The following is a 22,922-nucleotide window of genomic DNA, read 5'->3' as shown; positions in this document are numbered from 1 at the left end:
TTGCTTAAAACTACACCCCCACTTTCCAGAGTGGAAGAGGGGGGGGTCATTTTCTCATGACGTCCCCATGTTTATTCAATAAAATGTATTGCAACAGAAAAGCTAGGAAATGTACTTCTCACGAGGTCTGTTATCAGACATGGAAGGCATACTTCACTTGGTGTCACTCTTCCTCTCCAGGTTTTTTTGCATTGTAAAAATTCTTACCTTCCAGCAGCTGGGTCTGGACCTATAGTTTTCAGAACTAAAGAAGCAAAAGCCTGACCCTGAAAAGTGCTGTTTCAGACTGTTGAAACTTGTCTTCCATGTAGCCTTCCCCCGTCTGTTCCCCTGTAATTTTATGGATCTGAACCTGGTTCTTTCTGCCCTTCAGAAACATTTGAACCCTTTAGAGACATTCCTCTTTCCACTCTCAACCACAAGATGACATTTGTTGACTTCTTGTAGCCATCACCTCTGTGAGGCGAGTGTCTGAACTGGTGGCCTTATTCTTCAGAACCTTTTCTAGTTCTTCATATGGACAAGGTAGTGTTGAGACCCAGCACATCTTTCTATCTCTCATCTACTGCTTCTTTCAGGAGGACGTATTCACTTTTTATAATCCCAGGTGAACCTTGCTTTTGTGTTCATAGCGTAATAATACATACATAATCAATGCATCCAAATAAGAATTAAAGAGCAATACTGTGCTGGCAAGAATCCTTCTGCCTCCAGTTCCTCAAATGTGTCTCGACCATTTTTGAAAGTACAGGGGGGTGCCATAGCTGTTTTTATTTCATGATAAGATTCTGTCCCCTGCACAAGAGGAGGTCATGGCCACAGGAAATGCTTTGGAGAGTTGAGGGGCTGTGGATTTTTAAACTCCTGTCAGGGGTCCCTCAGGAGTTAAATCACAGGTGGGGAAATGAAGTTTGCATTTAAAATAATTTATTTATAATTCTTTTATCCTTAAACTGGATACACACTATACAACTTTTGTTGTTAGATTTCCTTTAGATTTACCTTCAGCTATGTAGTGCAAGGGCCTGATTGCATACAAATTTAAAGTGTTTAGGTTTGATCTAATATTATATGGTTTTGGTAAATCTAAAGGAAAAAATCTAATGAATTGTATAGTGTGTATCCAGCTTTACTCATTTACACTTGGGACTTTTTCTACTTTGTATTTCCATGTGTTGTTCTTTTGTGCATTCTTTGGTCATATCTAAAGCATTTTAATCGTTTGTTCTCTAGTATTGTATTTTTTTTTTTTTTTTAGATTTTTGTTCCACCTTGAGGTGGAAGGTATTTCAGACCTGTTTGTAGTAACCAGCTATTAGTGTAGCCTCCTACACACTACTAGCTCAGGTTGGAGCCACTGTACTAACAATCCGATGTTAGTACAGCAAACTCTCCTGCTGTGCCATTGTGTTCCGACAGGGGGACCCCCCCCCCCGCACCAGAATACTCCGGTCAGCGCTCTCAGCCATAAGCTGATAGGGACCTTTTTCGGTCATGACCCTTCCCATCAGACCAGCTGCCGTACACATAGGCTGAATGTCAGACGGTTTCCATTGAACAGGCCAATGCCACCCAACATTCGGCCCATGTGTACCAGGCTTAAGGCATATATGCTGAAAAGCTTCAGCAGTTCTTACTTTGTATGCAAAAAAAAAAGGATGATTGATGAAAGAATCTGTATGCCAGCTTTCACATTTATTAGTGTTTCAAAAAGGTTAGGTCTCTCTTGGATTAAACATGACACAATTTTTCTTTAGGGCTATTGGTACATGTGCTTAGAAGAGATTGCGCAGTATTATTGTATGCTTGTGTTAACGCCGGTATGGTTCCGTTATTTGATTGACTATGGAGCTCAGACCAGTGGAGTGGAATGGCATTTTGGTGTTTTGTTGGCTTTACTCTACCTCATCATAAAAGTAAGTTGAATTTATGATTGTTTTTTATGTTACTTTTATTTTGGCCCTTAGAAGTCAATGGGATCGGGGGGTGGATTAAATAAGGCTGCTGCACCACTTTTCTGGCAGTAATCTCTTGTTATGTATTGCACCAAGCTCATGAAGAATCTGCATCACTTTGGTTTCAGACAGCTACTTTTGCACCAAATTTAAGTAGTTCTAAAATATGCCACTTTTACATTGTGGCACATTGAATGTGCCAGATTCAAAATAAAATACAGACTTTCATCTCTTTTGAAAGTGGAGCTAAAGAAGACCAACTCTCTTTAGGGTACAGAGAAAAAACAGTACAGACAAGTTCATTCTAAATGTGGCACAGCATTCATACATGAATTTGGCACATGCCACTTTTATAATATAACACTTTTGCAAAATATCTTTGTACCAGTCTTTATGAATTCCAGGGAATATCTTATGTCAAAACAATGTCATTATATCATTTGTCCATCAGAAATAGCTGTTTGCTGTTGCTTTTTTTCTTATAAAATGAAGTTAATATGTACAGTATAATGTTTTTTATAGCATGTGTTGCAAAGAATCTTAATTGAATCTTAATATAATAACCTAAATCTAAATTTATGTATTACAAAATTAAAAAATTGCCACCTAGGAAGGGAGATTGTCTGACAACTAGGCTTCACTGCATTGCAAACCACTGTCATTTTAAAAAAACACCACGTGTTGTATGGAGGAGAATGCACAGAAATAACATGATCCTTGAGCTAGTGTTCCATTTTCATTATCTATTAACAAAGCTGTATTCTTTGACTACAGTGGAAGGGCTAGTTCACACCACATGCACAGTGTTTTTTTTCTGCATCCAAAACGTATAGAAAGTAGGTTACATGGTTTTTAATGGTATAGTTCACACCAGTGCTTGTAGTTCCAGTGCATTCCGATTCCAGAAAAAAAAAAGTAGAACATGCTGCATTCTTCCTGCACAGAACTGTACTGGAATGCGGTAAAACACATAAAAAACGAACTGGAACGCACCTACACACAACAAAAATGCATCAGACTCCAGTACAGTGAAAAGAAGGAAAAGCATCTGAAATGCATCAAAAAGCACCTGGAACGGATGGAGGACCTTTTTGTGGTGTGAATTGACCTTTAAAGAATAATTGGCTGGGACATTTATAATAGTGTCTTTTAGGTTGTCTGAACTAAAAAACTGGTTAAATAGAATGAGTTTTTCTTTTTAGAAATCTGTTAGTACGCTATTCAAATGGAAAGTTTGTACATCTTGCATAATATAAACTTCTAAATTTCTTGAATTCTTTGAATGATTCAACTTGCCTACATCTGCCCAAACCAGGTATTTTTATAGAGGAGGGTTCAGCTAGATGGGATTGCTTGGAATTAAAACTCCTAGTCTTGGAACATAATTTCTGTTCGTGTCAACTAATAGACTTTTTTTCTCCATCCCTCTGAAAGATCCTGCTCACTCTTACATTTAAATGTTTGTCTTTAGATTGCAGCAAAATGTCAAACAGCAATTAATAACATTTTTTTTTCTTCTTTTCAGCTTTTTGTGGTTTTTGGACAAAGGAAAACGTCTGCGGATATCTTACGATTGTTTTTTAGTCAGCCTGTAAGTAATCTGAATAAGTCTGTAAGTGCACAATCCTCTATAATAAAGTTAAAGTGTCTCTGCATCAAGTCCCTGTGTCCGTGGGATTGCGCTACTGTGCATGTGCCCCACGGACAGCCGTTGGGACTTGGAGCGCAGAGACTTCGGGCTGCTGGGCGAAACTGTTGAAGGGGCGGGTGCGCGCTCACGTGGACTTCTAAGCGGCAGCAGCCGATACAAGTGGCAGCGGGCGAGCGATGTCAAGCGAGAGCCGCTTGGTCAGCTCTGCGCGTGTCCCAGATGTTGCTAGGGCAACAGGGACGCTATGCGCAGAGCTGGCTACGTCATGGGGCTCTCACGTTGTTAGAAAAGAAAATGAGATAAGCGAGAGCCGCTCAGTCAGCTCTGCACATGTCCCCGACGTTGTTAGGGCAACAGGGACGCAGAGCTGACAAAGTCATGCGGCTCTCACATGATTTAAAAAAAGGGAGAGTGGCTCAGTAAGAACTGCGCATGTCCCCGAGGTTGCTAGAGTAACAGGGACGCAGTGCACAGTGCGTGACAGGTCGGACAAGGAGGCTGATGAGGGAGAGACTTAAAGATATTAAAAGGACATTGTATGAGGAAACTTACAGTGGGTACGGAAAGTATTCAGACCCCCTTAAATTTTTCACTCTTTGTTATATTGCAGCCATTTGCTAAAATCATTTAAGTTCATTCTTCTTCCTCATGAATGTACACATAGCACCCCATACTGACAGAAAAACACAGAATTGTTGACATTGTTGCAGATTTATTAAAAAAGAAAAACTGAAATATCACATGGTCCTAAGTATTCAGACCCTTTGCTGTGACACTCATATTTAACTCAGGTGCTTTCCATTTCTTCTGATCATCCTTGAGATGGTTCTACACCTTCATTTGAGTCCAGCTGTGTTTGATTATACTGATTGGACTTGATTAGGAAAGCCACACACCTGTCTATATAAGACCTTCCAGATCACAATGCATGTCAGAGCAAATGAGAATCATGAGGTCAAAGGAACTGCCTGAAGAGCTCAGAGACAGAATTGTGGCAAGGCACAGATCTGGCCAAGGTTACAAAAAGATTTCTGCTGCACTTAAGGTTCCTAAGAGCACAGTGGCCTCCATCCTCATAATCCTCAAATGGAAGACGTTTGGGACGACCAGAACCCTTCCTAGAGCTGGCCGTCCGGCCAAACTGAGCTATCGGGGGAGAAGAGCCTTGGTGAGAGAGGTAAAGAAGAACACAAAGATCACTGTGGCTGAGCTCCAGAGATGCAGTCAGGAGATGGGAGAAAGTTGTAGAAAGTCAACCATCACTGCAGCCCTCCACCAGTCGGGGCTTTATGGCAGAGTGGCCCGACGGAAGCCTCTCCTCAGTGTAAGACACATGAAAGCCCGCATGGAGTTTTCTAAAAAACACCTGAAGGACTCCAAGATGGTGAGAAATAAGATTCTCTGGTCTGATGAGACCAAAATAGAACTTTTTGGCCTTAATTCTAAGCGGTATGTGTGGAGAAAACCAGGCACTGCTCATCACCTGTCCAATACAGTCCCAACAGTGAAGCATGGTGGTGGCAGCATCATGCTGTGGGGGTGTTTTTCAGCTGCAGGGACAGGACGACTGGTTGCAATAGAGGGAAAGATGAATGCGGCCAAGTACAGGGATATCCTGGACAAAAACCTTCTCCAGAGTGCTCTGGACCTCAGACTGGGCCGAAGGTTTACCTTCCAACAAGACAATGACCCTAAGCACACAGCTAAAATAACGAAGGAGTGGCTTCACAACAACTCCGTGACTGTTCTTAAATGGCCCAGCCAGAGCCCTGACTTAAACCCAATTGAGCATCTCTGGAGAGACCTAAAAATGGCTGTCCACCAACGTTTACCATCCAACCTGACGGAACTGGAGAGGATCTGCAAGGAGGAATGGCAGAGGATCCCCAAATCCAGGTGTGAAAGACTTGTTGCATCTTTCCCAAAAAGACTCCTGGCTGTATTAGATCAAAAGGGGGCTTCTACTAAATACTGAGCAAAGGGTCTGAATACTTAGGACCATGTGATATTTCAGTTTTTCTTTTTTAATAAATCTGCAACAATGTCAACAATTCTGTGTTTTTCTGTCAGTATGGGGTGCTATGTGTACATTCATGAGGAAGAAGAATGAACTTAAATGATTTTAGCAAATGGCTGCAATATAACAAAGAGTGAAAAATTTAAGGGGGTTTGAATACTTTCCGTACCCACTGTATACTTGGAATTGCATGAGGAAACCTATACTTGGCAAACCCTTTGACTGTAATTATTGTGGTGAAAAAAAAGGGAAAAGGGGAATGCCTGGTCGCCAGACGATAACGAACCACTTTGCCGCAGTACAGTCAACGTGACTGGTCGGCAAGTGATTAAGGTAAAGGCTATCTTAGATACTCAAAAAAATCCTATTGCATTGACAGCATGCAACTTCTAACTGACAAGGGACATGTATGTAAATGTTATTCCCTTAACCACTTAAGCCCCGGAAGATTTTACCCCCATTCCGACCAGGGGGTATTTTGCGATTCGGCACTGCGTGACTTTAACGGACAATTGCACGGTCGTGCGACGCTGTACCTAAACGAATTTGGCGTCCTTTTTTTCCCACAAACAGAGCTTTCTTTTGATGGTATTTGATCACCTGTGCGATTTTTTTGATTTTTTAACTTTTTCGGCCAATTTGTTTTATGCTACCTATGTTTGGTAAAAAAAATCGCAAAAAGCGTATTTTGATTGGTTTGCGCAAAAGTTATCGCGTTTACTAACAAAGGGAAAGATTTTTTGTTGTTTTTTTTTTAACGTGTAATGGCGGCGATCTGCGATTTTTTTTTTTGCGGTACTGCGACATTGGGGCGGACAGATCGGACCCTTGACTGACATTTTTGACACTTTTGGGGTTACCAGTGACATTTCTACAGTAATCAGTGCTATATATATATGCACTGTTACTGTAAAAATACACTGGTAGTGAAGGGGTTAACTTTATTTGGGAGGGAGGGGCTGTGTGTATCCCTAGGGGCGTGCTTTCTACTGTGATTGGCTGTGGCTTCAGCTGTAAGGACACTGATCAACGGATCTACATACTAGATCCGAGTGATCAGTGTCTTAACAGCAAGGAGAATGACAGGTGGCTTGTTTACACAAGCTGCCTGACATTCTCCCTCTCCCCCGCCGATCGCCGAGTGACCGGCGGACATCGGGTCCGCCGGTCACACGCGCGGGGGGGGTCCGTGACCACACGGGAGCGGGAGCGCGCCTCCGGGGGCGCGCGCTCGCTCCCTAGACCCTCACAAGCTAGTGACGTAGCCCTACGTCACTTTGCCTGTGAGGGGCTGACTGCCGACGTAGATCGGCGTTAGGCAGTCGGCAAGTGGTTAAAGGACTCTTGTACGTAACGTCACATTAGGTAATATACCTGTACAGAGTAAAATCCACCTGTGGTGGCACCCGGAAATCACAGCTGCAGTGCAATTTAGCCCATTGACATGTATTGCAGCTTACACTGCTTGACTACAAGTGCGTAACCACCGGCAACCTCTACCAATTTATTACATACATCTTTTATTTATACTGTATTGTTATGATGAGCAATTATTTAACTTGCATCTGAGTTCACCAAGCCATTTTTATGATTTTGAGTCAGTCTTAATGCAAATGTAATTAATAATGAATGTATAGTTACATTTATTTGATCTCAAGCACATATTGTGTATACTTTTTATTTTTTTTATTATTCTTTCAGAGTTATGGAGTAGCTGCATCTAAAAGGCAATGTTCAGAAGTTGATGACCTATGTGCAATCTGTCGGGCTGAATTTAGAAAGCCAACAGTACTTCTGTGTCAGGTAAAAAATACTGAATGACCAGACTTTTGTTGTGATGATTATATGTATTTTTAAATGCAGCCAAAATCTATTTACAAGGAGTAACAACTCGTATCCATTGAAGAGAATATTACATCATATTTGTTTTTTATAAATAGGATTTTATTTACAGTAAGGCAGTGCTGTATAATGGCAAAATTCATTATCCAAACCTACATCTTTTGTAGGCAAGGAGCAGTCAACTAAATTCTGTCTCTACACATCCTCACCTTGGAAAGATTGCAGTGTCTTTCGGTGACAGCATCCTCAGACGCAACGGATGTGTAGAGACTGAGTTGAACAATTTTTTTTTGCCTTGGTTCCCAAGTGTTTGTGAGTGTATTAACACATTTTTTTATTTATTAGCTTACCTTTGTATCTCTGAGTGTTATGCCTCTTTGCTTATGATCTAAACGCTTCACAAATCCTGCCAGACTAAAGCACTATTGTGACCACAAGCTACAAGCTGTAATCCAACCATTGCACACTGGACAGTGTAAGGCTTTGCAGAGAGCAGCCCAGATCCTGCTCCTTCTCCCACTGCCGCTTGCTAAGTGGGCACTCATGCATGCTTGCTCAAGCAACCCACACAGAAAAAACCCATGGCAACACCCAACAAACACTCATCGCTCTCACAGTGCTGAGTTCGCATCTGCGTGTTTCTAAATGCATGGCAACCCAAACAGAAAACGCACACTTTGCATTTGTAAAATGTGCAGCAACGCACGTCATATTTTCTGTTAAGGCTGCGTTCTCATGTGTGCGTTTCTGAATGCCTGACAACCCGCAGGAAAATGCATGCTTTGTCGCCTGTTTAAAGATTTGTGGCAGTGCACATCTCATTTGCGTTACCATTTTTTTTGCATCTGCCTGTTTAAATGCAGGGCAGCCCGCAGTAAAAAACGCATGCTTTGCCATGTGTTTTGAAAATTAGTCGCAATGTATGTCACGTGACGCTTGCTTACTATTCAGGCTGCATTGTCATTTACGCATTTCCAAATGCAACCAGCAGAGAAAACAAGCACTTGTTCTGCATTTCAAAAAGACATAGCAACGCATGCACGGCAAACTGCACAAAACACGCACTTTACCGCACATTTTGAAACCACACAGCAACGCGCATCATACTTATGTTACCATATGTTTGTTTCTGCGCATTTCTGAATGCAGGCAACTCGCAAGAAAAAACACACTTTGGTGAGCGCTTTGAAAACGTGTGACAATGTGTGGCTCAGTTGCATTACCATTTGTTTGCATCTGAGTGTTTCTGAGTGCACAGCATCGTGCAATAAAAAAATGCACGCTTTGCCATGCATATCAAAAATGCACAGCAACCAGCGAAGAAAATATGTGCTTTGTCATGTGTTTCAAAAACAAAGGGCAAAACGCGTCACATTTGTGTTAACAGCTAAACACAGAAACTGACCTCAAGTGGAGAGCTTATCCTACCCAATTCCATTCTGTATTCTCCATATATGTGAGGGGAGTCAGCATCTTAATCTCAAATACCCTTCTATACCTGTAGTCAGGTCATAGTAGACTCTACCATTTCTTCTTTGTGATTTGAATAATTTGTCATTGCATACTAGTAAATATCTGTTTTGACCCCATATAATGATGAGGTACTGTGCAGCTTGTCTACATTTATTTCTTATATCCAAGAGTTATGCTCCTAGTGGTGGTATTTTGCATACGGGTATGGAACGTTTTTTGAATGGAATGCTGTAGACTCAGGAGCAGACAACTTTTTTTTAAATGCTAATTAAAAGAGAAGAATTTTGAAGCATACGCTGATCGTCCTTAACTTTATGATCACTGGTGGCGGCCTGGTCCGATAAATCGTGTTTTCTTTTACATTCTGTGGATGGCCAGATGCATGTGTGTCATTTTACCCGGGAAAGAGATGTTACCAGGATGCAGTATGGGAAGATGCAAGCTGGAGGACGCAGTGTGGTGCTTTGGAAAAATCTTGGTCCTGCCATTTTATGTAGATGTTACTTTGATACGTATCCCCTACCCAAACATTGTTGCTGACCAAATACCCCTTCATTTAAACAGTATTCCCTGATGGCGGTGGCCTCTTTCAGCAGGATAATGCACCCTGCCAAAATGGTTCAAAAATGGTTTGAGGAACACAACAGCAAGTTTGAGGTATTCACTTGGCCTCCAGAGGTGTCCCTAAACAGACAGGTCACACACTGCCCCCCCCCCCCTTTCCTTTCCTGGCTTGAGGAACTCCTTGATACTGGGTATCTTCTGACACCTGGGTCTCTCTCTTTACAAGGTGGTTTGCTCACTTCATGAGTACCTACGGTCTGCAGGGGCTTCATTGGTGGTTCCTATGAGTGTATCTTACTTCTCTGTGAGCTGCCTACTCCCCATCGTGCTTGCTACCTCCTTTGGCATCTGGAAGATCCCAGTTAAGCTCCTTCTCCCTGGGGAGGTTTTGCAGCCTGTTTTCCCCTGGGGATATCATCTATCAAAGGCAGACTTCTCTAGTGCAGTTCTCTTCTACAATGCACAAATGTTCCTGGAGAATAGAAAATTGTTCCTGTTCCAAACATCTGTAGCAATGGTCCTGCACAGTCCTCCGCAGTATGGAGGTTTTTGCCCTCATCTAGTTACACAGGGTTAGGGGGGGGGGGGGTCATCTTCTCTGCTTTGCAGATCAGGTTCGGAGGAATGGTTTCGCAAATGAGTTACGTTGAGCTTCTTCACAAAATTTCTTATCCACCAGTTAAATTCTTTTATTCCCACCTCTGTTTTTCCCTGGCTTGACTGCTTGACCATTCCCTAGCAGCTGGAGCTTGCTTTATCAGGCAGTGATTGCTGTGGTATCTGGTTCCAAGAGGTTCTGGTGTCTCTTTACTTCAATCTGTGTTATGGTAGCAGACAAGAAAGGGTGCAACCTATTATGGGCAGCCAGGTTCGCAAAAACATTGTGGGGGACCAAACATAGAAGATGAAATCTGTTTGCTCTGTAGTGGCCTCTCACCATCAAGGAGGTATAGCCGGACATCCCTATCTGTGCAAGGCAACCCCGTTCTTCCTTTTGTGATGGGGGAGGATCACTGCCAATTATTGCCTTCCTTTTTGGTCTGACATCCGCCCCCTGGGTATTTACCAAGGTGCTGGACCTAATCCTGGCACTCATGAGACAGTGAGGAATTTCAGTGGTGGGCTATCTGGACCCATCTTCTTCTCAGGCGGAATCTGACTGTGCCCTGCTGGACAACCTAGTGATCCCAATGTGCATTCTGCAGGATTTCATCTAGATCCTGAACCTCAAGAAGTCCTCTCTGGTTCCACCCAATTGTTGGATTACCTGAGTCTGATCTGGACTAGGTGCAGACCAAGGTGTTTTTACCAATAGACAAGATCAAACAATTTGATGGGTTTTTGATGTTCTGCAGGTGGTCCTCTTTGTTCCTGCATGCAGGTTTTGGACCTCATGGGCTTAATTTTTGAAACTCTCCCATTTGTGCAGATCCATGCTCGAGATTCTCTGGTGGCTCGGTCTCCTTTTTTTTTTTTTTTTTTTTTGCTCAGAGGCTTGTCATTCCTTCCTCTTTGCAGGTCCGCAGTCATGATGGATGCCAACCTGTCTGGCTCTGGGGAGTGACAGGTCAGCTGTCAGAGCAAGGCCTCTGGACAAAGCAGGAATCTTAGTAACTTAGCGATGTCCTGCAACAGGGGATTAGGTTTTGTCTGTCTAGCTGGATGTAGCATCTTCAGGGATGATCAGTCCAGATCCAGTTGGACATCATCATGGCAGTGGCCTATGTCAATCACCAGGGTGGCACAAGGAGTTTTGGCTGCAGCACTGGAAGTCACTTGCATGCTCAGCTGAGTAGAGTTTCCTGTTTCTGCCGGCACAATTTGGCCAACGTGGTCCTGTCCAACCAGATTTTTTTCCCCATTAGATATGCCTGTGGTGGAGCATCTCGGATGTAGATCTCCTAGCGTCTCATCTCAACAGGCAGGTATTCAAATTTGTGGTGAGGATGAGGCCTCCTTGGGCAGAAGCTTTGGATGACCTGGTGGTGCCATGGGACCATTCCAGTCTCATTTATCTCTTTTGGTTTTTAATGCTTCTCCCACTCCTGCTGCGAAGGATAGAGGCCGAAGAAATTCAGGTCATTCTTGTTTAACAGTTTCCGCTGCTACTATTTTGCGTTTTACACCTGTTGTTCACGCCTTTGCCATTGGGGGGGTCAGGCTCCCCCTTTTCTTGTGACAGCGCAATCCACTAGGGCGGTAGTGCATCTTGGGTTTTTTGGTGTCAGTGTCTTCGAGTTGCAGATGCTACCTGGTCGTCTGTCCATACCTTTCCTAAGTTTAAGGCCTCATGCACACAGGGCGTTTGAAAAAAACGAGCTGCAAAGCCAGTTCTGACGTCCGGAAAAAAAACTTACAGCTTCTAAAAGCCTGTGTGTGCATGAGGCCATAGAATAACATAGAGGTGTGTTTTTAAGCTTCAAGAAAAGTCTGACGCTCCTAAAACCAGCTGTAAAAACTCAGTGTGCATGAGGCCTAAGAATGAGGATGATAGCATCTTCAGATGCATGTTTTGCAGGCAACAGTTGAGGGTTCCTGTTGGGTTTTTCTTTTTTTTTTGTCCTGGTTTCTCACCCCTCAGTGGTCACTGTTTTGGGACATCCCTATGGTCAAAAATATTGCCGGGCTGTTTCCTTGAATGAGCATAAGAGAAAACCAGGTATTTTTTTTTTCCTGCTCGCCGTAAAATCCCTTTCTCTGAGTTAATTGTAGGACATAGCTCACCCCCCTCCCCAGTATTTTTCTGTTCTGCTTTAACTAAGATGTCTATAGCAGGTGGAGGTTTTAGGTGGTGCTATGACCCTGCGGTCAAGAATATTGCCAGGCTGTGTTCATCATTGAACTTGGAGAAAGGGATTTTATGGTAAGTAGCAAAAATCCTGTTTTTAGCTGCATATTTTTTGCAAATATCTGTGGAAACCACACTGCCTTGACAAGGCCCCTCTGTTCAGTCTGGTACTTAACTCTAATACAGGGAGTGCAGAATTATTAGGCAAATGAGTATTTTGACCACATCATCCTCTTTATGCATGTTGTCTTACTCAAAGCTGTATAGGCTCGAAAGCCTACTACCAATTAAGCATATTAGGTGATGTGCATCTCTGTAATGAGAAGGGGTGTGATCTAATGGCATCAACACCCTATATCAGGTGTGCATAATTATTAGGCAACTTCCTTTCCTTGGGCAAAATGGGTCAAAAGAAGGACTTGACAGGCTCAGAAAAGTCAAAAATAGTGAGATATCTTGCAGAGGGATGCAGCACTCTTAAAATTGCAAAGCTTCTGAAGCGTGATCATCGAACAATCAAGCATTTCATTCAAAATAGTCAACAGGGTCGCAAGAAGCGTGTGGAAAAACCAAGGCGCAAAATAACAGCCCATGAACTGAGAAAAGTCAAGCGTGCAGCTGCCAAGATGCCACTTGCCACCAGTTTGGCCATATTTCAGAGCTGCAACATCACTGGAGTGCCCAAAAGCACAAGGTGTGCAATACTCAGAGACATGGCCAAGGTAAGAAAGGCTGAAAGACGACCACCACTGAACAAGACACACAAGCTGAAACGTCAAGACTGGGCCAAGAAATATCTCAAGACTGATTTTTCAAAGGTTTTATGGACTGATGAAATGAGAGTGAGTCTTGATGGGCCCGTGGCTGGATTGGTAAAGGGCAGAGAGCTCCAGTCCGACTCAGATGCCAGCAAGGTGGAGGTGGAGTACTGGTTTGGGCTGGTATCATCAAAGATGAGCTTGTGGGGCCTTTTTGGGTTGAGGATGGAGTCAAGCTCAACTCCCAGTCCTACTGCCAGTTTCTGGAAGACACCTTCTTCAAGCAGTGTTACAGGAAGAAGTCTGAATCCTTCAAGAAAAACATGATTTTCATGCAGGACAATGTTCCATCACACGCGTCCAAGTACTCCACAGCGTGGCTGGCAAGAAAGGGTATAAAAGAAGAAAAGCTAATGACATGGCCTCCTTGTTCACCTGCTCTGAACCCCATTGAGAACCTGTGGTCCATCATCAAATGTGAGATTTACAAGGAGGGAAAACAGTACACCTCTCTGAACAGTGTCTGGGAGGCTGTGGTTGCTGCTGCACGCAATGTTGATGGTGAACAGATCAAAACACTGACAGAATCCATGGATGGCAGGCTTTTGAGTGTCCTTGCAAAGAAACGTGGCTATATTGGTCACTGATTTGTTTTTGAATGTCAGAAATGTATATTTGTGAATGTTGAGATGTTGTATTGGTTTCACTGGTAAAAATAAATAATTGAAATGGGTATACTGTATCTTTGATTTTTGTTAAGTTGCCTAATAATTATGCACAGTAATAGTCACCTGCACAACACAGATATCCCCCTAAAATGGCTAAAACTAAAAACAAACTAAAAACTACTTCCAAAAATAGTCAGCTTTGATATTAATGAGTTTTTTGGGTTCATTGAGAACATGGTTGTTGTTCAATAATAAAATTAATCCTCAAAAATACTCATTTGCCTAATAATTCTGCACTCCCTGTATATGAGAGCCTCCATATTGGAGGGAATTGAGGGCAGGTATGCTTAAGGGTATCTTTTTCCTTACAGGTACAAAACAGAAGCCCATTGCAGGTGAAGAACACTAGTGTGTTCCCTCACCAAATCCAGCAAGCTAAAAAAAAAAAAAAAAAAAAAAAATTGGAAACCTCTCCAATTTATAACTAGCTTTTTAAAGTAAGGTGCAAATGAAAGGGATTTTCACAGAAACAATGCAAAATAATTCCAAGAAGCCTTCAAAAAAACAAAAGAAAAAACTATTTAACAGTTTGCAAAGGTTAGCTACACTCCCTTGGACCTTGAAATAAAATATTTGCAACTGTGGTCACAAGATCATCAAGCTGCTTGGAGATACTCTTGTAGCTTTTAAATCTGAACTTCAGGCACAGAAGAATGAATATGAATATATTCTTCAATAACTGCAAAAGTATAAATCCACTTGCTTTTGCAAAGCCATTTATTACCTTGTAAAAATATCAGTGTATACCTTGATTCACATGCCTTGGCACTTTCCTTAATTTTATATATATATATATATATATATATATATATATATATATATATATATATATATATATATATAATATATGTATGTATGTGTGTGTGCTCTTAAGCATCATCCCTGAAGACGTTGTTCAGCCATCCACCAAATTGTTACGAATACGTCTGCTCTTCCTTGCTTGCAAACCTATAGCACAGAGATGGCTATCTTCCCGCCTACCACAGCACAATGTTGAGATGCAGTTAATACCATATTGGAGAGCGAGAGAAGCTTACCTACCACCATAGGGGCTGTCCAAAAAGTGTGATCCCCTTGTTCTCCTCCTTGTTGGCCCATCCAGCTTTAGTTTACGGACCCATATAGTCCTTCAAAACACCTATTTCTGGATCAGCAGGTGGTTACATATAAAACTGTCTGTCTTTCTTTTCTACCTCTTGGGAGCTTTCCTAGGAGGCCATTGGCTACGCCTAAAAATACTGTGTCCTCTGCACAATGTACTTTTCCCTTATCAATTGTATGCCATGCTATATGGGTGCTCTAAAATCTCATTATATACTGCCAACATGTTGGTGTACGTATTGCTGCTATTTTGAGTGTTGTTATGCTAAAGATTCTTCTTTTTTTGTTTTGTAAATTTTGCTAAAAAAATAGCATCACACATCTTAAATCTTGTAATCAGTCAGCCTAATTACAGAAAAGTTAGTATGAAATATCACTATGTTCTGACAATCTTTGTAGAAAAAGCAATACTTTATTTCTTTTCAAATTTCTTTGCTTTTAAGCCTAGTACACACAGCTGGAATATAGGCCGGTTTAACAGAAGCCTTCCAACATTTGGCCGTGTGTATAGCAGCCTGTCCGGCTTCTGTGGAACAGGCATGCTGGAAAAACAGATGGGCGGGGGTCTGGCATTCCAGAACAGTTTGTGTGAATTTATCCAATGGGAAAAGCACAAACATTTTTCTCATATGATTTTCATTTAATCAGTACAGTTTTCATCTGAAAATACAATATCAATACAACACATTAGATCAGGTCCGAATTTTTATTCTGTCGTACAAGAATCTTTGTAATTTTAGTAACCTCTTAATTTTCGATCTAGGGACTAGCATGCAAAAAAATATGATTATTCGTACGATAATCTCATCGTGTGTACCAGGCTTAAGAATCTACTGGCCCCTGATTACTGCTAAACTGCCATGTGAATGTAGTCTAATTCATATGCCAACACTACAAAAAAGCACAATTCCGTATTTATTTCATTCAAGGAACAGGCACATTTCTCTTACGTCCTCCGACAGTCGCCGCCCCTCATACAGTCTTCACCAATGGGTATTGACTTCCTCTCCACAGGAGTAGCTAGGCATAAGACTTGTTAAAAACAAAAGCATTTAACATAGACACACCCATGGGGGCTGTCCCACTGGTCAATACCCCCCTGCAGTAGCCATCCCAACTCAGTTTGTCTTCTGCCTAGCGTTAGGAGTAGATAGGCTTCCCTGTGCTGGGGCTACAGTCTCAGCCTTCTAATCTCTTCTTATGATTTTTATTTGCAAGAATGTCAGTTTTTTCTTTGCTTTACTAGCTGTTTATTTTGTCCGCTTTAGTTTAGTCGGATCTTTGGATGAAGATGGATTTTGCGGAGCTGGGAATCGGACTGACCGCCCTGGCTCTCCAGGGCAGAGGGTCAGATGGATCCCCAGCCCGCCATCGAGCATTCAGCTATGTGTTCGCCCTGGCACTAAGAACGACCCATCCCTGTTCGCAGCAGGGATGCAGCCTGTGAGGTGGCTACCTCATTGGACACATCTGCGGTTCAGTGCTGCAGTGTCCTGCGTTTTGGCTGACGGCATTCCCTGTCATCTGAGGACAGAGGCTTTCCGTTTAATGGAGGCACCCCACGCCATCCGGTACAGGTAAGTACTTTCTGTGTGGTGCCTCTGTCTGGGGTGGCAGTCCTGTGTGCTGTGTGTTCCCTCATGTCTGTGCGTTTGTGGGGCTCCCTGATGCGATCCCTGCGGGGGTCTTTTTTATTGCACTGCTGGTGCTGTGTGGGTTTGGGGGCCCCTCTCCTGTGTCACTTCGGTGTTTTTAAAGGTGCAGACTATGTGTGTGGCGGCCGCTGCGGGTAAAAACCGCGCTGTCTGCCATTTTGGGTGTGGGCAGCATGTCTGGCTTCACTGTGGGCTTTTTTAACAGCTTGCTATGTAGTGGTTTTGGCGCCATCCGGCGCCATCTTGTGTGTGGCAGAACGATCGTTCCGAGCACATGTCGGCGGCCATCTTGCTGAAGCCTCCCATTACTTCCTATGGGCAGCCATTTTCCCTTAGCCTTGCAGCATATAGTTCAGCCTCTGATGACCTCACTTCCTTTTCCTCTGGAGCAGCGATCGGTGTGGTAACACTCTGTGGGGCTCTAAAGACTGTCCTTTCCATATTTACTTTGGTTCCCACTGAGGATACTCCGGTGTTCCGGGATCCTACGGACAGGAGGTTGGAGTCTCTTGCCCACCATGCCTAACATGGTGGCGGGTTCCATGCTCAAACCTATTTTCGCTTCTGTCATGGTGGCTCAGGCGGTGGCGGATTGGACTAAGGTGCTTAGACGCAGTGTCTGAGTTTGCCCCACCTGCTACGCTGGACATGGTGGACCAAATTCATCAAGGGGTCATGTATTTGTGCGATGTGGCCTTGAATGAGGCCCCTTTTGGCTGCGCGCCTGTCTAGTGTCGCGGTACTTAACCGTCGACTGATCTGGCTGAAGAGCTGGTCGGCTGACCAGACGTCACGGAAAACGGTGGCTGATTTTCCCTATGCAGGGTCTCTTTGGCGAGGCTTTAGATACTTTGGTGAAAGGAGTCACTGGGGGCAAAAGTACTCTGCTGCCCCAGAATCTGAAGAACAAGCCTTTTCGCGGCAAGCGGGGTCCCGCCTTTAGACCCAATCAGGGGTCCTTTCGTGCCTTCAAGACACAAAACAAGGGCAAGCCCTTCAAGGGCCAAGGTGGCCAGAAAAAGCCCTGGGCGGGCAAGCAAAAGTCCGGCCATGCCGGTGCGGCGGCTCAATCCGCCTCTGCCTGAAGCGACACCCTCACCCGTTTCAGGGGTGGGGGGACGTTTGCATGGTTTCCTCCAACCTTGGCTGCTCAGAATTCCGGACAGGTGGGTTCAGGAAATCATTCGATCAGGATACAAGATCCAATTCCTTTTGCAGCCGGCGGACAGATTCTTTCCCTCAAATCTTCATTTGACCCCAGGGCGCCTACGGGACCTGCATCAAGCGGTGCAGGATCTCCTTGCCCAGGGGGTGATTGTCCCGGTGTCTCATCAGGACAGGTTTCGGGGGTTTTACTCGAATCAGTTCACTGTGCCCAGAAAGGAGGGCAAGGTACGTCCGATCCTGGACTTGAAAGCTCTGAACCGCTTTGTGGCAAGAGCTCGCGATCCTCTGGCGGACGCCTCGGATGCGCTGGTGGCCCCTTGGCATCAGTATCGTCTGATGTATGCCTTTCCTCCGATTCAGTTGTTATCCAGGTTCCTTCGCAGGTTGGCCTCGGAACCGAACTTGGTGATTCTGGTGGCCCCGGACTGGCCACGCCGGTCCTGGTACGCGGACATCGTTCACCTAGCAGTCGCGCCTCCTTGGCGGCTGCCAATGCGAGAAGATCTACTGTCTCAGGGACCGATCTTCCATCCTGCTTTACAGTCGCTGGCTTTAACGGCCTGGCTGTTGAAAGCCAGGTCCTGAGAGACGGGGGTCTCTCCCCAGAGGTCATTCCTACCTTAATCAAGGCTAGAAAAGCCTCGTCTGGTAAAATTTATTACCGTACCTGGAAAGCTTATTTTGCCTGGTATGAGTCCAGGGGGTTTTCTCCTCCCTCATACTCGGTGACAAGAGTGTTGGCTTTCCTCCAGTCTGGTGTGGACCAGCGCCTGGCGCTGGCCACGATAAAGGGCCAGGTATCTGCAATGGCTGTTCTTTTTCAACGCCCTGTGGCGTCTCATTCCTTAATTCGCACCTTCATTCAAGGTGTGTGACATTTGGCCCCTCCCCGGAGGGAGCCTTTACCTCCAAGGGACTTGAACTTGGTTCTGTCCGTGTTACAGCGTTCTCCCTTTGAAAACATCCGGGAGATATCGTTGCCTCTGCTGTCTGAGAAGGTTGCATTTTTAGTGGCGATCACTTTGGCTCGCAGGGTGTCGGAGTTGGCGGGGTTGTCTTGCCGATCTCCTTACCTGGTGGTTCATAAAGATAAGGTGGTCTTGCGACCTAACTCGTCATTTCTCCCTAAGGTGGTGTCTGACTTTCACCTTAATGAGGACATTGTTTTGCCTTCGCTCTGTGCGAAGCCTAAGCATCCTAAGGAGGTTGCCTTACATTCCTTGGATGTTGTCCGGGCGATCAAGGTTTACCTGTCGTCCACTGAATCCTTTCGGAAATCGGATTCCCTCTTTGTCCTTCCTGAGGGACCTCGGAAGGGCATGGCTGCGTCTGCGACCATTGCCAAATGGATCAGACAGACGATTGTCCAGGCCTATGCTTTGAAAGAACGGGTTCCACCCTTCCCTGTTAAGGCGCACTCTACCAGATCGATGAGTACGTCCTGGGCCTACCAGCATCAGGCTTCGGTGGCCCAGGTGTGCAAGGCTGAGACTTGGTCGTCAGTGCACGCCTTTTCCAAATTCTATAAGATTGATGTTCTGGCATCAGCTGATGCCTCCTTTGGCCGCAAAGTTCTCTGTGTGGCAGTGCCATAGGGGACCCTTGTTTTTTTTGTGGGTCCTTGGTTGTTGGGGTTGTTTATCCCCTGGGTTATTTGCTTTCCTGGGCCGTTGCTCCTGTTGAGCCTTTTCTGTTGCCCAGAAGGTTCTCTTACTGTGCGTGTAAGGTTCCTTTCTCTGCTGTGGGTACTGCGTTGTCTTTTATACGGTTGCGTCTCCCACCCCTCATGTCTACACTGCTTTGGGACATCCCATTCGTGAAGACTGTATGAGGGGCGGCGTCTGTCGGAGGACGTAAGAGAAAACTTAATTTTTGTAAAATCTTACCACAAAATTCCTTTCTCTGAGTCCTCCGACATTCGCCGCCCCCGCCCCTTATTTGGGGTTTTCTTGTACACTTACTGCTATGCTACCAAACTGAGTTGGGATGGCTACTGCAGGGGGGTATTGACCAGTGGGACAGCCCCCATGGGTGTGTCTGTTAAATGCTTTTGTTTTTAACAAGTCTTATGCCTAGCTACTCCTGTGGCGAGGAAGTCAATACCCATTGGTGAAGACTGTATGAGGGGCGACGACTGTCGGAGGACTCAGAGAAAGGAATTTTACGGTAAGATTTTACAAAAATTCAGTTTTTGCTCATCATTGAGAGTTGCACCATGTTTCTAAATCTATCCTTTTCAGCACAGTTCAGCTGTTTACCGCTATAGACAAGCCTTCCCATTCATCTCAAAAAATGGTAGTTGCTTGGACTTACTACATCCAGTATGCATGGAACCCTTAGCCTCCACAGCAGGAGGATATGTTACTAAAACACTGCAAAAATATGTCTTAGTTTTGTTGTTTAATTGCCTACAGTACATTCAGTGAACAGGTACATTTCATTTCTAGTCTCATTGGTGCCACCATACCATGATTGCAAAGTTATTATGTACTGTAAAATTTAGAATATATCTTGTAATTTGAAGGTCAGGTACAGATATTATTTACAATGTTGTCTCTCTCTTCCAGCATATATTCTGTGAGGAATGCATCTCCTTGTGGTTCAATAGAGAGAAGACCTGCCCCCTATGCCGTACTGTGATTTCTAACCATAGCCACAAGTGGAAAGATGGAGCCACATCGCTACAGCTACGCCTGTTCTAGTCTTGCTTCATCTGCTGTGCTCCTACTGTTGAACACATTTTCATCTTCTCATTAGATTTGTTTTACCACACACATGCATAAATCAACATTTTTATTCTGTTAGAAGGGCTAGATCTTTTTAATTGGGTTTTCTTTGCATTTTTTTTTTTTTTGGTTAATGTAAAATAGGGTTTGTCTGTCTTCTCTTTGCAAACGTAGGACTTTGCCTAAACATGGACTTCCAGCTAAACACAGTTGAAAAGTTTAATTTCAATTCTGTTCAATACACACTCTATAGTGAGGATGGTCAAACTAATATGCACTGCTATGGCTTCTGTGCCAGCATCCTGCCTATTAGGTCATGTATAATCAATCTTCATCACTGCTAAAATGTTTTTCTTGCGTTCCCCTGCTCCTGTGATACTGGCCATACACTGTGAATTTCAGCCAGTTCCTGTACCACCTACAATTTGATGTGTGTGTGGCCTTATCACTCCCCTCCTTCTCAATATCCTTTAGGCTCCGTTCACATATGCTGCAGTTCACAGAATGGGGTCCGTTGTGTCACTGTTCACAGAATAAGGTGCAAATCAGGTCTACATTTTAGCCTGATTTTAAACCAAAGACACACAGGACCCTTATTAAATGCAGACCATTGCTGCCCCAGAAACCCGCTTCCAATTCGCATGTGAACCTGGCCTTTGTTGAAAAATCAAAGGAGCTAGGCAGTAAATTGTGGGCAGAACAGGGGTTGCGTCCAATCAGATGAAGCCATTTATCAGGTAGGCTGGCTGTGGCAGATGTCAGAATACAATAGCTTGGTGGGGGAATTTGTCCATCTGCACAGTATATTGTGGATGGATGAATCAATTGTTTTTTTTTTTTTTCATTGAGCCTATTCTATTGGTGTATGACCAGCTTAAGCAGCATAAACATTTTCTGCCTGAGCCTCCAGTGTCTGATGCACGTTAGATGAGCTGTATTGTAAAATGCAGTAAAGCCTGATTGGCTTGTAGTGCCTAACCTCTCACTCTAATTTCTGCTGTGCAGGAAAAAGCAAGAGATACATATCAGAAATTGATACTGGCAGTATTTTTAAATATATTAAAGTTGACTTTAAAGTAATACATAGATGCACTAAGGTATTTGCCTGCTTAATATTTATTAGCATGAAAAAAGTGTAAGATTTAGAATATACCCAATAATGGTTAAATATAAAGGATACATTGGATCAAATTGCTATGTAAAGTTTGAGTACAAAGTACGCATTTGCTAGGAAATTTTTTTCCTGGCAGTATAATGTATAATATGATATGGGGGCTTTTGGAAAGTGGTGATTGATTTAAACCAAAGACTTTTTCATTTTTGATATTAATTGGGCAAGCTGTAAATTCAAGTATTGTCTAGTTCAGAAATGTAACTCCTCCTGGGAAAAAATAAAATAGCATGCTGTCTGCTACTGACTTCCTCACACTTACTGTGATCTCCCTGTAAGTAAAGAAAAAAAAAAAGTCCCTTTCTAATATGGCATGTAATTGAAAGGCTGTTTGTTTCTTCCCCCCCCCCATGTAGGTCTACATTTTTTATATTTAGTCATTTATAGAATTTCAGCCTCATGATTTGTGGAAACTGTTGACAACTAGAATGGAGGTTTCCCCACACTAATTCTGTTGTACCTGATTATTTATTGAAACAACCAAAGCAAAGCCATTCAGATTTTTTTTTTTTTAATATGTATGTTTGTGTGTGCACCTTCCACTTTTCCCGTCCTTTGTAGGCGGACACAAATGTGTGGCAAACCAGCATTTTTAAGAGATGTTCTGTACAGACTTGCAGAATGTCTGCATTGGATGGTATAAATCCATGCTTTACTAGCTGGCATCCAGCCAAACCGATCAGTACTATTTTTTCAGACTATACTGAACCTAGTTTATATTCTGAGCACAAATCATAGCAAAGATATTGATAGAGGTATATTTATATATGCTTTTGTTTTTTTTTTTTTTGCTATTCTTGGGGTGCAGCTTTTATCAACAGATTTTTGCTGCCTACCTTGAAATAGAATGTATAGAGACGAAACACATTTTTCATTGATTGAGGTTACTGAAAACTGATTTATGCATCTAGTGCATGTGTGGGGTTGTGAACAAATTGTGTTTATATAACAGTTTAAATAAAAGTATTTTTCTCTTCTCAACTGTGTGGCATCTGGGTAATCAACTGTAGACCCTAGTTTATAAATAAGGTTTACCATAGTGCTTCACTAATGCAGGGCTCGACAATCCCCGGGCGCCAGGTCGCATTTGCGACTAGAATTAGCGACCTGGCGCCGTGGGTGCCCTGCAGAAGGTGTCCTGTCATTTTTGCCCGGACTTCCGTGCACGGACTTCCGGGCCGTCTGAAAATTGAGGCCCCGGCTTTTCGGCCTACTTGAGATGACAGGCTTCCAATGGGGAACTGGCGCCCTCTTGTGGAGGCCGGGAGTAATGACTGTTGTAATGACTGTTTCCACTGCCTTTTTGTTCTCAATTCATTACCATCT

General features: G+C 43.5%; 1 protein-coding gene across 1 annotated transcript in view; it reads left to right on the top strand.

Annotated features, from left to right (window-relative positions):
• RNFT1 (ring finger protein, transmembrane 1) overlaps positions 1-20,543 on the top strand; it is a 68,580-nt gene extending 48,037 nt beyond the window's left edge. Inside the window, exons 6-9 of the mRNA XM_082248374.1 lie at positions 1,758-1,916; positions 3,481-3,546; positions 7,325-7,426; positions 20,267-20,543. Coding sequence (XP_082104500.1) covers positions 1,758-1,916; positions 3,481-3,546; positions 7,325-7,426; positions 20,267-20,401 — 462 coding nt within the window. The 3' untranslated portion in view covers positions 20,402-20,543. The remainder of the gene's footprint in view (positions 1-1,757; positions 1,917-3,480; positions 3,547-7,324; positions 7,427-20,266) is intronic.
• Positions 20,544-22,922: the final 2,379 nt, after the last annotated feature.

The sequence above is a fragment of the Pelophylax lessonae genome (genome assembly GCF_965119305.1).
Source record: "Pelophylax lessonae genome assembly, chromosome: 2".
Lineage (NCBI taxonomy): Eukaryota > Metazoa > Chordata > Amphibia > Anura > Ranidae > Pelophylax > Pelophylax lessonae.
The sequence above is the reverse complement of the archived record's forward strand: the minus strand, read 5'-3'. Positions and strand labels throughout refer to the sequence as shown.